General features: G+C 44.2%; 2 protein-coding genes across 2 annotated transcripts in view; both read left to right on the top strand.

Moving 5' to 3' along the window:
* The window catches only part of LOC121004250 (zinc finger protein 420-like), a 39,968-nt gene extending 36,031 nt beyond the window's left edge, over positions 1-3,937 (top strand). The window contains exons 5-6 of the mRNA XM_040436412.1: positions 591-2,366; positions 3,888-3,937. Of these exons, the coding sequence (XP_040292346.1) occupies positions 591-2,366; positions 3,888-3,937 (1,826 nt within the window). The remainder of the gene's footprint in view (positions 1-590; positions 2,367-3,887) is intronic.
* The window catches only part of LOC121003537 (zinc finger protein OZF-like), a 1,338,071-nt gene that overhangs the window by 286,995 nt on the left and 1,033,895 nt on the right, over positions 1-17,181 (top strand). The gene's annotated exons all lie outside the window — the stretch shown is intronic.

Genomic DNA, 17,181 nt, shown 5'->3' with positions numbered 1-17,181 from the left:
GTCCATGTGCTGAAACGTCTCAATTGGCTGTCCTGTACCACCTAATGGATGTGTCATGGGTCGAAGTTCTTCACAATGTAAAAGAATATGGCGGGCGCGAATATCGCCATATGTTCTCTTGTTTGGCGAATCGCGAAAGTTTGCCGCAAAACGACCACCGGGCGAACCGCAATGCCATCTCTAGGCATAAATACTGTTTGAAGACAACAAGGGGGCATTAGGTGAGGATACTAAACAGGAATTCTACTGTGAAAGGGACTCTTAGGGTAGATTACTATGGTGTGGGGAACTAAGGGGACATTGAGCGCCTCTTGTCCAGCGCTAGGAAATGTTTTATTTATATGTATTTAAAATGATTGGGTGAAGGTTGCAGGGAATTTGCTCAAGGTGGGGGCTAACCTGGCCTAGTTATGCCCATCAGTCTACTGTTAGATCATGATCTTTTTGGCCACCACCGTTTTAGTCAGTTAATTCTTGTATTTTGTGCCATGCCTTTATGTAGATTTTTTATTACTGAAATGTAATAAAATTTCAATAGAATATTTTGGTATATTATTAATCAATAATAAAATGTCTTTTGTTATTGGTAGATGACTGTACCAGGAACTTAGAGAAACCTCTGGTATCTTTGGATTTTGAAGTAGATGACTGTGGTATCACACGAGATACATTTGAAGAGCATGCCAATATCCAAGATATATCTTCATCCAATCACAGCAACAATGCATCATTTGATTCTTTTAAACAGGTCCGATGTTCTGATTCATCACAGACTGTAACACAGAATAAAAGTCACAGAAGAAGTGCTAAACATCCAACAGCACACGTAGAAGAAAAGCCATTTTCATGTTCAGAATGTGGTAAAAGTTTCAACCATAAATCACATCTTGTTATACACGAGAGAACTCACACAGGGGAGAAGCCATTTTCATGTTCAGAATGTGGGAAATGTTTTCACCGACAATCACATCTTGTTATACATCAGAGAATTCACATCGGGGAGAAGCCATTTTCATGTTCAGAATGTGGGAAATGTTTTAACCAGAAATCAACTCTTGTTAGACATCAAAAAACTCACAGAGAAGAGAGGCCATTTTCATGTTCAGATTGTGGAAAATGTTTTAAGCAGAAATCAAGTCTCTTTTCACATAAAAAAACTCACAAAGAGAAGCCATTTTCATGCTCAGAATGTAGTAAGCGTTTTACTCGCAAATCATATCTTGTTGTACATCAGAGAACTCACACAGAGGAGAGGCCATTTTCATGTTCAGAATGTGGAAAATGTTTTACGCAGAAATCATATCTTGTTATACATCAGAGAATTCACACCGGGGAGAAGCCATTTTCATGTTCAGAATGTGGGAAATGTTTTAAGCAGAAATCATATCTTGTTATACATCAGAGAATTCACACCGGGGAGAAGCCATTTTCATGTTCAGAATGTGGGAAATGTTTTAAGCAGAAATCATATCTTTTTATACATCAGAGAATTCACACCGGGGAGAAGCCATTTTCATGTTCAGAGTGTGGGAAATGTTTTAGCAATAATCCAGAGCTTGTTGTACATCATAGAACTCACACAGGAGAGAAGCCATATTCATGCTCAGAATGTGGGAAATGTTTTAAGCATAAATCAAATCTTGATAAACATCAGAAAGTTCACACAGGGGAGAAGCCATTTTCATGTTCAGAATGTGGGAAATGTTTTAACCAGAAATCAGCTCTTGTTACACATCAAAAAACTCACAGAGAAGAGAGGCCATTTTCATGTTCAGATTGTGGAAAATGTTTTAAGCAGAAATCAAGTCTCTTTTCACATAAAAAAACTCACAGAGAAGAGAAGCCATTTTCATGCTCAGAATGTAGTAAGCGTTTTACTCGCAAATCATATCTTGTTGTACATCAGAGAAATCACACAGAGGAGAGGCCATTTTCATGTTCAGAATGTGGAAAATGTTTTACGCAGAAATCATATCTTGTTATACATCAGAGAATTCACACCGGGGAGAAGCCATTTTCATGTTCAGAATGTGGGAAATGTTTTAAGCAGAAATCATATCTTGTTATACATCAGAGAATTCACACCGGGGAGAAGCCATTTTCATGTTCAGAATGTGGGAAATGTTTTAAGCAGAAATCATATCTTTTTATACATCAAGAAACTCACAGAGAAGAGAAGCCATTTTCATGCTCAGAATGTAGTAAGCGTTTTACTCGCAAATCATATCTTGTTGTACATCAGAGAAATCACACAGAGGAGAGGCCATTTTCATGTTCAGAATGTGGAAAATGTTTTAAGCAGAAATCAACTCTCTTTTCACATAAAAAAACTCACAGAGAAGAGAGGCCATTTTCATGTTCAGAATGTGGAAAAAATTTTAAGCAGAAATCAGATCTCGTTATACATCACAGAAATCACACCGGGGAGAAGCCATTTTCATGCTCAGAATGTGGAAAATGTTTTAATCAGAAATCAGCTCTTGTTACACATCAAAAAACTCACAGAGAGAAGCAATCCCCATACTTAGCCCTTTAGTGACCTCCTTTATGTGTTGTTGTTTTTTTTAAATTCTTTTTATTGAAACATTTTCAATTTTTAAAACAGGGACCGAAATGAAAAAAGGGGAGGGAAATATACCAAGTTTTCTGGAATTATACATCGTTTGAAATAGTCCATCTATATATAAAATTGGTTTCTAGCAATCATCATATTAGAAAATATAATAATAGTATGATAAAGAAAAGACATGAAAAGGGGAGGGAAAGGGAAGTTTAAGTTGAAGAGCGCCCAAAGTACCTTTTAAAAAGGAGATTAGGTACGAGGAGGTATACTAGAATGGTTTGACTATCTCTGAGATTTCAGAGGGGATGAAATGTGTGGTCAGAAAAGTCTTCCATTTTCGGAAGAATTTAGTAGCAGAGCTCTCTTTTTGCCTCGATCTGATCATACCTGAACAGTATATTCAGTTGTGAAATCACTGTTGATATGTCTGGCATTAAGCTGGAGAGCCAGTGGTGTAATACTACTCTCTTGGCCACCAGCAATATCAAGTGGAGGAAGAGAGGAACATTTTGAGGGCGAGTAGCTTGGTGTGTTGGAAGGCGAATTTAGTGAAACAACAATGTTTGAGGTTTGAGGGGGAGGTTAATCGACCAGTATGTCCTGACATATACTATCATACTTTCCCGAAATGTTGAGACCTGAGGGTATGACCTTATGCCATGCCAAAAATCTGAGGCCAGCTTTTTACATTTGGAGAAAGAGTAAAGAGCGAGGGTTAATCAGATCTTAGGAAATGATTTATCCGAAAGAAAAGAAGAACTTGAGATGCCAGTAGAGTAGAAGTGTTAGTGGTGGGTATACCACTTGGTACATAGTTACATAGTATATAAGGCCGAAAAAAACCATTTGTCCAACCAGTTCGGCCTGTTATCCTGCAAGTTGATCCAGAGGAAGGCAAAAAAAAACACCTGTGAGGTAGGTAGAAGCCAATTTTCCCCACTTAAGAGGAAAAAAAAAAATCTGAATAACTCCCGATCAACGACCAATCTCTAGTAGCTATAGCCTGTAATATTATTACACTCCAGAAATACATCCAGGCCCCTCTTGAACTCTTTTAGTGAACTCACCATCACCACCTCCTCAGGCAGAGAGTTCCATAGTCTCACTGCTCTTACCATAAAGAATCCTCTTCTATGCTTGTGTACAAACCTTCTTTCCTCCAGACTCAGAGGATGTCCCCTAGTCACAGTCACAGTCCTGGGGATAAATAGATGATGGGAGAGATCTCTGTACTGACTCCTGATATATTTATACATAGTTATTAGATTTCCCCTCACTCGTCTTTTTTCAAATGTGAATAACCCTAATTTTGATAATCTTTCAGGGTACTGTAGTCCACCTATTCCAGTTACTACTTTAGATGCCCTCCTCTGAACCCTCTCCATCTCTGCTATGTCTGCCTTGTTCACAGGAGCCCAGAACTGTACACAGTACTCCATGTGTGGTCTGATTTGTATAGTGGTAGAACTATGCTATCATCACGGGCATCTATGCCCTTTTTTATGCAACTCATTATCCTATTGGCCTTGGCAGCAGCTGTCTGACACTAGTTTTTACAGCTTAGTTTGCTGTTCACTAAAATTCCTAGGTCCATTTAGCCAAAATAATAGGTGAAATTTGGGACAATGAATGATGTAATCTGGGAACCTGGAAGAGGCTGGAGAGTTAAAGCCATATATGGCATTATGCATCATTTTAAAGTAAGAGTCCCGCCATCTCTCATTTATGACACAGGAGCGAACTTTTGCGCACCCTTCCAGGATTTTGTCGCTGATCTTATTTGTTCCCATTTGTAGAAAATCTTGGATGGTAAAACTTTTGTGAAGTTGCCGGACATGGCTCTGTAACGTTCCAAAATTGATACTTTTCGCGGAGAGCGTCCCACAATATTATCAAAGATGTTTGTGAGTGCTTCTTTGGAGAAGTCACAAACTTTGTGCCTGCAAAATCCTAGCACTTGCATTATATGAAGAAAGTGAAAGTCTGGTAGTTGGTATTTTTCCTTCAGTTCACGCGGAGACAACCATCGTTTCTCCTCCACGTGCATCAGATGTACTGCCCTAACTATCCCTCTGGATTTCCAGTCCCCAGATAATCTTACATGTTTCCCTTGAGGAAACTCTGGATGGTTCCAAAGCAGCATTTTTTTTTAGATTGAGTGGGGAAGTCTGAATGCTTTCCTGATTACTTTCCATGATTCCACTGTATCTCTTATCAGTACTGAGTTCTTGACCTCTGGGGGGAGAGCAGCCAAGTAGGAATTTGGGCAAGATACCAGGCCCCAAGGAGCCACTAGGTTTTGTTCCAGATCTTTGTTGGAGAAGTGATCTGTGTCATGAAGCCAGTCCATAAGGCTTCCATAGCATCAGTTTTTGTAGTGATATCCGTGGACGCTGCCCCGGCCATATGAATTTAGTGACTGTTTTATTGAGGGTGTTTACATCTGTATGTTTTAACAGTATTGAGAGAGTTTGAAGAGGATATAGCAATTTGGAGAAACTCATCATTTTGATCAAATGGCATCGTCCTAGAAATGACAAAGGAAGTGTGTGCCATTTCTTTAGTTCCGCCACTATTTTCCCTATGAGTGTCGGATAGTTTAAATTGTACAATGAGCTAGAAAGTTTGCCTATTTTTAGTCCCAGGTATGTTATATGATGTTTGACTGATATGGGGGTAATCCCGTTCATCTGCCACAGATGGAGGGGGGGTTTTGGATTGTAATTCAAGAATTTCGCTTTTGGCGGAGTTGATGTTATAACCCGAGAGAGAGCCAATATGTTGGAGCAAATTCATCAAGGGGCGCAGATGTTGTTGAGATTTGGACATAAATATTAATAGGTCATTAGCGTATAATGCCAATTTGACCTCCTTCTTGCCAACCCTGATGCCTGAATACAGATCCAAGTCCTCCAGAAGTCTGGCTGAAGACTTGATATAAAATATTTTTATTGGATTTATTGAATTTTTGATCATTTTGTTTCCTATGACTATTTTCATGCCTATTTTTGTATGGTGATACGTAGATGATATGTTTTACTTTGAGGATCTCTAATATTCAGACTGTTCCATGAGCTCCATGGGCGCAGTTACAGTTCTACATATACTTCTGCAAGTAATGACGATACATCGGATGGAGAGGGGGGGTTTTGGACGCTGCCCCTTAATATATTCTGTCAGTGATTGCTTGTTTTGTGCACCTAGTGGTTACTACCTTGCCAGGCAGGGCTGTTATGGTGCAGAACCGTGACTTGTCACATTTGGATGCCCCAGTTACAGTGATGTGTAACTGTCCCACCTGCCAAAATATATTTTTAAAATATCAAAATATATAATAAAATACAAGTGAGAATAAAAATAGAAAAAAATGTCTGCATAGTTTCTCTTTTCGCATGAAACAAAAAAAAGCTAAAAACTATCAATATAACCAAAACAGGAACCAATTTTAACCATTGTATTTTGGTGTCAATCTGCATATTTAAAGAATAAGGAGCTTGAGTTTGAATTAAAAAAAATAAATAAATCTCTGAAAAACATAATAATAAAACCCCCCATGTGTTATGTAAAAAAAAAGTTAAAAAAATTAGGTAGGCAGCACAATAAGTAAAAATTAAAGGGGTTGTCTGGGGTCAGAGCTGAATCCGGGCATATCCCCTTTTTCACCCAGGCAGCCCCTCTGAGATGAGCATCAGAGCATTTCATGTTTTGTTTTTTGCTTTTTTGTTTACATTTTTACACTGCTAGGCAGAGGCTTCTCAGTTGTTTTACAGGCTAGGGCAGCGCTAAAGCCTGCCCATTAGTGCCAGTGATGTCACCTGCAAAGCTGCTAGGCAGAAGCTTCCCCCTAGCAGAAACCCTGTAGCGTCACCAGATCTGCAGAAAAAGCCCTTGTCCTGTGCGATAAATGTCAGATGATCCCCTTAGAGGGGCTGCCTGGATGAAGAAGGGGATAGGTCTGTTCAGCTCTGAACCCAGACAACCTCTTTAAGATTAGTCCATTAAATCACCACATGCTCTAAATAAATGTGTATGTCATTAAAGGGGTTTTCTTGATGGCCTATTATCAGGATAGGCCATAACTTGGATGAGATTGAGGGGTCTGATACCTTGCACTGCAGTAGCGCTGCAACTCTGTGTCCCCCAGACTCTGTCGAAGTGTCACCATGTGTTGCTGCTCTCCAGAAGGGATGGTAAGATGCACCCGAATGGGAATTAAGTCCATAGAGTCAGGGTCTGCAGTAAACCAGAGTGCTTTTTTACTGGGGAAATTCAGGTGCAAAAAAATACAGGCAAGGACCAGGGCTGTCTTCTCCAGTCTCCTTCCTGACAGAAGGGTTTGATTTTTTGCTAAGGAAAGACCTGAGCTAGCTGTCCTGTACCCTGGCTAAAGGCTGGAGTCCCAGGGTCTGTGGCCGAGTATCCAGTCTCAGCGTCTTTTTCTGGTCACTCATGTAGTCTGGCAGAGTATCTGTCACGGGTGTATGTGAGCAACGATAGTAATTCACAGTACAGAGCAACTGACTGGACCCAGAACTAGGGAGGATAAAGGGTGACCCCTGTCCGACCCTCAACGCTTTCCCTATTCTGCTAAAGCACATGCCCGGATCCAAAAGGCGGAACGAGGCATGCCCACGTGCCTAAGACTAATGACCACTGTAACCCCTACAATAGTGGAAGGGGCACGGCCACCAGTGCCCTACTCAGTATATGGAGGGAACCGTGGCCACCTCAGATCCAGTCAGAAAACAAACAGGAATACAACAATGTCTGCAGACTTAGCTGAAGGTGTTGTAGCCGCAGAGAAGACGGATCCAAGGACAGGCTGGCAAAATCCGGAGTGCTAGCTGCAGCAGAACACAGGTCCAGTGGACTGATAGCTACAAGTGAAGAAACCAAAGCAAGAGCCACAACTGAAGTGAGAACTATAATCCACATCCTATCATAGGAGGAGGGGTGATATAAAGAGAAGGAAATCAAACACATGAAGGACAGCTGTGGTGAAAGAAACCAGAAGTAAACAGAGTAGTGAGAACGCCTCCCAGCTCTAGTAGTGACATCATCACAGGGGTGGAGAAACAGAGCTGTGAGAACGTCCCAAAGCTCTGGTAGTGACAGTACCCCCCCCTCTACGGGTGGACTCCGGACACCCAGGACCCACCTTCTCAGGATGAGCCCTATGAAATGCCCTGATGAGGCGAGTGGCTTTAATGTCCGACACCGGAACCCACATCCTCTCCTCAGGACCATAACCCTTCCAATGAACGAGGTACTGAAGAGAACCGCGGACCATGCGAGAGTCCACAATTCTGGAAACCTCAAACTCCAGATTGCCATCAACCAAAATCGGAGGAGGAGGCAAAGAGGAGGGTACCGTGGGCTGGACATATGGTTTTAAGAGAGATCTGTGAAATACATTATGTATCTTCCAAACCCGTGGAAGATCAAGACGGAAGGCAACAGGATTGATGACTGACAAGATTTTATAAGGCCCAATAAACTTGGGACCCAATTTCCAGGAGGGAACCTTCAACTTAATGTTTCTAGTAGACAACCACACCAGATCACCCACATTCAGGTCCGGACCAGGCACACGTCTCTTATCAGCCACACGCTTATACCTCTCACTCATCTTTTTAAGATTACTCTGAATCTTTTGCCAAATGGTAGACAAAGACGAGGAAAATCTCTCCTCCTCAGGTAAACCAGAAAGAGCCCCTCCCGAGAATGTACCAAACTGCGGATGGAACCCATATGCACCAAAGAATGGTGACTCACCAGAAGATTCCTGACGACGGTTGTTCAGAGCAAACTCAGCAAGAGGGAGAAATGAACACCAATCCTCCTGGTTCTCTGAAACAAAACAGCGCAAATATGTCTCCAGATTCTGATTAAGGCGCTCAGTCTGACCATTCGACTGCGGATGAAAAGCAGAAGAGAAGGACAGCCGAACCCCCAGGCGAGAACAGAAAGCCTTCCAGAACCTGGACACAAACTGCGTGCCTCTATCGGAAACAATATCAGAGGGAATGCCGTGCAATTTAACAATATGGTCGACAAAAGCTTGCGCCAACGTTTTAGCATTGGGTAAACCAGGGAAAGGTACGAAATGAGCCATCTTGCTAAAACGGTCCACCACCACCAGGATCACCGACTTCCCCGAGGAACGAGGAAGATCCGTGATAAAGTCCATGGACAGGTGTGTCCAAGGACGGGAAGGAATGGGTAACGGGAGAAGGGAACCTGAAGGCCGTGAACGAGGGACCTTAGCGCGAGAGCACGTCTCACAAGCAGCCACAAAACCCTCCACCGACTTACGAAGAGCCGGCCACCAAAATCTCCGAGCAATGAGATCCACCGTGGCTCTACTCCCGGGGTGACCAGCAAGAACCGTATCATGATGCTCCTTAAAGAGTTTGTGACGTAGCTCAGGAGGCACGAACAACTTCCCAGAAGGACAACGGGCAGGTGTCTCAGTCTGGGCAGCCTGGACCTCGGCCTCCAAATCGGAATATAGAGCAGAAACAACTACCCCCTCCGCCAAAATGGGACCCGGGTCCTCGGAGTTTCCTCCTCCCGGAAAACAGCGAGAGAGAGCATCAGCCTTCACATTTTTTATCCCAGGTCGGAATGTAACAACAAAATTGAATCTGGAGAAGAACAGAGACCATCTGGCCTGTCTCGGATTCATACGCCTGGCCGACTCCAAGTATGCCAGATTCTTATGGTCGGTAAAAACGGTGATAGGGTGCCTGGCCCCCTCCAACCAATGGCGCCATTCCTCGAAAGCCAACTTGATGGCCAACAACTCCCTATCTCCCACATCATAGTTTCTCTCTGCCGGGGAGAGTTTTTTAGAGAAAAAGGCACAGGGTCGCCACTTGGCAGGGGAAGGGCCCTGGGACAAAACCGCACCCACACCCACCTCGGAAGCATCCACCTCAACAATAAAAGGTAAGGAAACATCGGGATGCACCAAGACGGGAGCAGACGCAAAATTCTCTTTAATCTTAGAAAAGGCTGCAAGCGCCTCCTCCGACCAAGAGGAAAAATCCGCCCCCTTTTTTGTCATGTCAGTGAGGGGTTTGACAACAGAGGAATAATTCAAAATGAACTTTCTGTAATAGTTCGCAAAACCCAGAAAGCGCATCAATGCCTTCTGATTCTCAGGAAGCTCCCACTCAAGTACAGCACGGACCTTCTCGGGATCCATGCGAAAACCAGAAGCAGAGAGGAGAAAACCCAGAAATTGAATCTCCGATACCATAAAAAGACATTTCTCCAGCTTGGCGTACAATTTATTTTCCCGCAGAATCTGCAGAACCTGAAAAAGATGATCCTGATGGGTCTGAACATCAGGGGAAAAAATCAAAATATCATCAAGATATACCAATACGAATTTCCCCATTAAATGATAGAAAATACTATTAACAAAATGCTGAAAGACGGCCGGAGCATTCATCAGGCCGAAAGGCATAACGAGATTCTCGAAATGCCCGTCAGGGGTATTAAAGGCCGTTTTCCATTCATCCCCCTCTCTGACCCTGACCAGGTTGTACGCGCCTCTCAAATCCAATTTGGAAAACACCTTGGCCCCAACAATTTGATTGAAGAGGTCCGGGATCAGAGGAAGGGGATAGGGATCGCGAATCGTGATACGGTTCAGCTCCCTAAAATCTAGGCAAGGTCTCAGAGAGCCATCTTTCTTTTTAACAAAAAAAAAACCCGCGGCCACAGGTGACTTTGAGGGACGAATATGCCCCTTTTCGAGACTCTCGGAGATGTAAGTTCGCATTGCGATTCTTTCCGGTTGTGAGAGATTGTAGAGGCGTGCTTTTGGCAGCTTGGCGCCGGGAATGAGGTTAATGGGACAGTCAAACTCCCGGTGAGGAGGTAGCTCCTGAACACCGCTCTCGGAAAACACGTCCGAGAAATCAGAGAGAAATGATGGCACCGTTTTAGTAGACACCTCTGCAAAAGTCGCTGTGAGACAATTCTCTCTACAAAAATCACTCCACTCATTTATTTGCCTTCCTTGCCAATCAATAGTGGGGTTATGTCTAGTGAGCCAGGGTAACCCCAAAACTAGAGGAGACGGCAATCCGTTAAGGACAAAACAAGATATATCCTCCACATGAGTGTCACCTACAGCTAGCCGGATATTGTGAACAATGCCCTTCAGAGATCTCTGTGAGAGTGGAGCAGAGTCAATAGCAAAAACAGGTATATCTTTATCTAATGTGCAAACCTGAAAACCATGCATGGCTACAAATTGAGTGTCAATAAGATTGACGGCCGCTCCACTATCGACAAAAATCTCGCAAGAAATGACTTTGCTCTCTAGCGCCACCCTGGCAGACAGGAGAAAACGGGAACTGCAGGTCAGAGGAAAAGCATCAAATCCTACATCAACTTTGCCCAAAGTAGCAGATGAAGCAGAACTTGATGATTTACCTTTTGAGATTTTTCTCTTATTATCGCTCTTAGTACGGTTCAAGAATCTCCTAGACGGACAAACATTAGCCAAATGACCTATGCCCCCACAACAAAAACATACCATACTCTGAGGACTAAATCCTCTTTTATCAGGGGCAAGTCGAGCTAGCTGCATGGGCTCCTCCTCAGAGGGGAGCGAGACAGGATGAGGCCCCTGCACACTGAATGAGTCCGCACCATTGCCCCTAGACTGACAATGGCTGGACAGAGAGGTCTCGTTTCTTTCTCTTAGACGCCTGTCAAGGCGTACCGCCAATGACATGGCAGACTCTAAGGACGTTGGTCTCTCATGGAAAGCAAACGCATCTTTTAATCTCTCCGAGAGACCATGACAGAACTGACTCCGGAGTGCAGCATCATTCCAACCCGAATCAGCTGCCCATCTCCGAAATTCAGAACAATAAAGCTCCGCAGACCGTTTGTTCTGGCACAAAACACGTAGGTTAGATTCGGCCAGAGCAACACGATCCGGATCATCATAAATCTGCCCCAGGGCCACAAAAAATCCCTCCACGGATCGAAGGGAGGGATCCCCTGATGGCAGCGAAAAAGCCCAAGTCTGAGCATTACCCCTGAGCAGGGAGATGACAATCCTCACCCTCTGCTCTTGATTACCAGAAGAGTGAGGACACAAGCAAAAATGGAGTTTGCATGCCTCTCTGAAACGAACAAAATTCTCACTGCCCCCGGAGAACGTCTCCGGAAGTGAGACTTTTGGCTCGCAACAGACTCCATGAGCCGGAGCAGGGCCCAATGCTTGAAGCTGGGTCATAGATTGACGGAGATCCGCTACTTCCAAAGAAAGACCCTGCATGCGGTCAACCAGGTCAGAAAGCGGATCCATGTCAAAAAAGGACGGTTTTGGTGGATTATAATGTCACGGGTGTATGTGAGCAACGATAGTAATTCACAGTACAGAGCAACTGACTGGACCCAGAACTAGGGAGGATAAAGGGTGACCCCTGTCCGACCCTCAACGCTTTCCCTATTCTGCTAAAGCACATGCCCGGATCCAAAAGGCGGAACGAGGCATGCCCACGTGCCTAAGACTAATGACCACTGTAACCCCTACAATAGTGGAAGGGGCACGGCCACCAGTGCCCTACTCAGTATATGGAGGGAACCGTGGCCACCTCAGATCCAGTCAGAAAACAAACAGGAATACAACAATGTCTGCAGACTTAGCTGAAGGTGTTGTAGCCGCAGAGAAGACGGATCCAAGGACAGGCTGGCAAAATCCGGAGTGCTAGCTGCAGCAGAACACAGGTCCAGTGGACTGATAGCTACAAGTGAAGAAACCAAAGCAAGAGCCACAACTGAAGTGAGAACTATAATCCACATCCTATCATAGGAGGAGGGGTGATATAAAGAGAAGGAAATCAAACACATGAAGGACAGCTGTGGTGAAAGAAACCAGAAGTAAACAGAGTAGTGAGAACGCCTCCCAGCTCTAGTAGTGACATCATCACAGGGGTGGAGAAACAGAGCTGTGAGAACGTCCCAAAGCTCTGGTAGTGACAGTATCCCATCTCATCGTCTTCCCTAACTGCAGAACACTAGGGGCTCTGATTGCTGTCCTCAATACCCACATAATTGATCCGTTCAGGAGTATCGCTTTGCACAGAACTGCTATTTTTGGACATAGTCAGGTGAACATGTAAATGAAGAGAAAGTTTTGATCATTGTTTTATTTTATTTTATTTATGAGTGTTTTACATACAGTATATGCATATGAGTATTTAACCCCTTAAGGACTCAGCCCTATTTCACCTTAAGGACTTGGCCATTTTTTGAAAATCTGACCAGTGTCACTTTATGTGGTGATAACTTTAAAACGCTTTTACTTATCCAGGCCATTCTGAGATTGTTTTTTTTTGTCAAATTTACCAAAATTTTGGAAAAATTTGCAAATTTCCAAGTTTCAATTTCTCTAATTCTATAATACATAGTAATACCTCCAAAAATAGCTATTATTTTACATTCCCCATATGTCTACTTTATGTTTGGATCATTGTGGGAATGCCATTTTATTTTTTGGGGAGGTTACAAGGCTTAGAAGTTTAGATGCAAATCTTGAAAATTTTCAGAAATTTTCAAAAACCCACTTTTTAGGGACCAGTTCAGGTCTGAAGTCACTTTGTGAGGCTTACATAATAGAAACCACCCAAAAGTGACCCCATTCTAGAAACTACACCCCTCAAGGTATTCAAAACTGATTTTACAAACATTATTAACCCTTTAGGTGTTCCCCAAGAGTTGATGGCAAATGGAGATGAATTTCCAGAATATCAATTTTTTTGCCAAATTTTCCATTTTAATAAATTTTTTCAACTAACAAAGCAAGGGTTAACAGCCAAACAAAACTATATTTATTGCCCTGACTCTGCAGTTTACAGAAACACCCAGTATGTGGTCGTACACCACTCTATGGCCCCACGTCAGGGCGTAGAGGGAAAGGAACGACGTGTGGTTTATTTACACCATGTCCCATTTGAAGCCCCCTGATGCACCCCTAGAGTAGAAACTCTAAAAACGTGACCCCATTTTGGAAACTACAGGATAAGGTGGCAGTTTTTTGGTACTATTTTAGGGTACATATGATTTTTGGTTGCTCTATATTACACTTTTTGTGAAGCAAAGTAACAAAAAATAGAAATTCTGAAATTTCATCTCCATTTGCCATTGACTCTTTTGGAACACTTAAAGGGTTAACAAAGTTTGTAAAATCAGTTTTGAATACCTTGAGGGGTGTAGTTTCTTAAATGGGGTCACTTTTTGGAGTTTCTACTCTAGGGGTGCATCAGGGGCTTCAAATGGGACATGGTGTCAAAAAACAAGTCCAGCAAAAACTGCCTTCCAAAATCCATATGGCATTCCTTTCCTTCTGCGCCCTGCTGTGTGTCAGAGGTTTACGACCACATATGGGGTGTTTCTGTAAACTAAAGAATCAGGGCAATAAATATTGAGTTTTGTTTGGCTGTTAACCCTTGCTTTGTTACGGGAGAAAATGTATTAAAATGGAAAATTTGCCCAAAAATACCTGTTTTGGCACCGTTTTTATTATTTACAACGTTCATCTGACAGAATAGATCATGTACTATTTTTATAGAGCAGGTTGTTACGGACGCAGGGATATCTAATATGTTTACTTTTTTAAATTTATTAAATTTTTACACAATAATATCATTTTTGAAACAAAAAAAATCATTTTAGTGTCTCCATAGTCTGAGAGCCATAGTTTTTTTATTTTTTGAGCCATTGTCTCATGTAGGGGCTCATTTTTTGCGGGATGCGACGACGGTACTATTTTGGCGTACATATAACTTTTTTGATCACTTTTATTACCTTTTTTTGGACGTAAGGTAAGCAAAATTTCAATTTCATCATAGTTTTTATTTTTTATGGTGTTCACCGTGCGGGAAATGTAACATGACCGTTTTATAGATCGGGTCGTTACGGACGCGGTGATATATAACATGTGTAGGGAATTTTATTTTTTGAATTTTTAATCAGGGATAAATGTGTGTTTTTTATTCTTACTTTTTTTCACTTTTTTTTTTACCCAGACCCACTTGGTTCTTGAAGATCCAGTGGGTCTGATGTCTGTATAATACAGTACAGTACACTATATAGTGTACTGTACTGTATTTCATTCACACTTTGTCTGAACAGATCTCTGCCTTTAGCACAGATCTGTTCAGCACCATGGACAGCAGGATGCCTGAGAAGGCGTCGTGTTGGTGTGGGAACCCTCCCCGTCTGCCACAACTGAGCAGACGGGGAAGGGGAGGGAGGAGGGCTCCCGCTATTGCAGCACGCGCATTATTTTTCTTTGTGTTTCTGTCACACCATCCTGTCCGGAGGCTGCAAAGGCACAGCAGCCCCCCGATGGGAGAGGTAGGGAGCTCCCTCCCTCTTCACCTCTTCCATACAGTGGTCCCTACGGACCGCGGCATGGAAGGGGTTAAAACAGATGTCTGCCGTTTGAATCGGAGTGTCAGCAATGAGCTGACACTGATTCAACTGCTCGGCCATCCTGAAAATAAACGAGGGGGCGGGCAGAAGATCGTGCACCCGCCCCTTACACTGCCGCACGCCTCCCGCACCGCCCGCAAACCTCCCCCCCCCCTTCCCGCTGTGCCCGCAGGCCCAAAAACACAGAGGGCTGCAGGGAGGGGGGGGTTAACTTTGAAATACATGCACTTTGGGGTTTCTGATCCCTGCAGTCACGGACCGCAGGGATCAGAAACTTGCATAAGCGATAAAAACCGCAGGTCTGAATTGACCTGCGGTTTGTAGCGATCAGCAATGCGGGGGGGGGGGTCACAGGACCCCCCTAGGCATGGTCACAGGGTGCCTGCTGAATGATTTCAACAGGCACCCTGTTCCGATCACTGCCGGCCATGCGGCAGTGATCAAAACTACACAGGACGTACTGGTACGCCCTGGGTCCTTAAGGACTTGGGAAACAGGGCGTACTGGTACACCTTAAGTCCCTAAGGGGTTAAATGATTGAGCAATAATGAAAACAGGCCCATAATAACGAGGAAATGTTATAAGGGCATTTGAGAGGATGTGACATGGTGATAAATATTGCCCATACCCGAAAGTGAAACGCCCCAGACGAAGCAGGAACGAAACCTAGGTCGGGCCTTAACCTATGTTCCATGTGATGTTCAAGATTAGAATTTTGCGTGAGAAGCATACCGACTAGCGCTCGTTGGTTCAGAGACTACGAAGCTGTGAAGGAGGAAGGATAAGGAGGAGATTGGGGGAAGCAGCATAAAAAAAAATGATTTTTATTGTGTAAGGCTACTTTCACATTAGCGTTTTTGCTGGATCCGGCAGGGTTTAGAAAAAACGCTTCCATTACTAATAATACAACCTTCTGCATCTGTTATGAACGGATCTGGTTGCGTTATCTTTAACATTGCCAAGACGTATCCGTCATGAACTCCATTGAAAGTCAATGGAGGACGGATCCGTTTTCTATTGTGGCAGAATGTGTCAAAGAAAACGGATCTGTCCCCACTGACTTGCATTAGGGGTCAGGCCGGATCCGTCTTGCTCCGCATCCCAGGATGCTGCAGTTTTCTCTCTGGTAGGAGAACGGAACGGAATGCATTTTGGAGCGCTCTGTTCAGTTTTGTCCCCATTGACAATGGGGCCAAAACTAAAGCTTTTTTTTTTTCCGGTATTGAGCCCCTATGACGGATCTCAATACCGTGAGAACTTAAGCGCTAGTGTGAAAGTACCCTTATCCCCAAGCTTTCCTTTATTGCAGCGCGGACCCTAACCACTTTTTATAAGCTTTAACCCCTTCACGCAACATCACGTACATGTACGTGGGGGAATGTGGTGCCTCACCGCATCCCCACGTGCATGTACGTGATCGGCTTTCACTGTCAGCGCAGGGAGCGAAGCGCTGAAGCTTCAGTGAAGCCGGCGTGCTGGGGTTGCTAGGCAACCAGAGAAGCCGGCAGGAGCTGTATTGGAGCTCTGACCCGCCCGCGATCGCTGTGATTGGTCCATTACTGCAGAAGGACCAATCACAGCGCATCGGGGCAGGTAAGGGGGGGTTAGGGAGGGACTATGTGCTTCTCCTTCTCTGATCGCCCCAATTCCTGTCAGGGAAGCGATCAGAGAAGGAGATAGTGTGAAAATATTCCCCACCTATGACGAGTATACTCGTCATGGCGCACTGCTACTTAGCGCGCTATGATGAGTATACACGTCATGGCATAAACTGTCACCATGTCTGCAGACATGGTGACAGCGCTGAGATCCCGGCTGTCACACACAGCCGGGCACCTTGGGTCAATGCCGAGGGGGGTCCTATGACCCCCCCCATGTCGGCGATCGCTGCAAACCGCAGGTCAATTCAGACCTGCGGTTTGTAGCGCTTTCTGCAGTTTCTGATCCCCGCGGTCCCTGACCGCGGGGATCAGAAACTTTAGTATGCCCAAAATAAAGATGTTTCACCCCCCCTGCACCCCTGAATGATGTTATGTGGGCGGGTGGTGCAGGGGGGGTGTCGCAGGCGTTGCGGAGGTGCGGTAAGGTGCGGGAGGCGGGCGGTGCGGCAGGCGGGATCGCGATCCCCCGCCCGCCTCCCCTTCAATGAC

This window comes from Bufo bufo, chromosome 6 (assembly GCF_905171765.1).
Source record: "Bufo bufo chromosome 6, aBufBuf1.1, whole genome shotgun sequence".
NCBI classification, from domain to species: domain Eukaryota; kingdom Metazoa; phylum Chordata; class Amphibia; order Anura; family Bufonidae; genus Bufo; species Bufo bufo.
The sequence above is the reverse complement of the archived record's forward strand: the minus strand, read 5'-3'. Positions and strand labels throughout refer to the sequence as shown.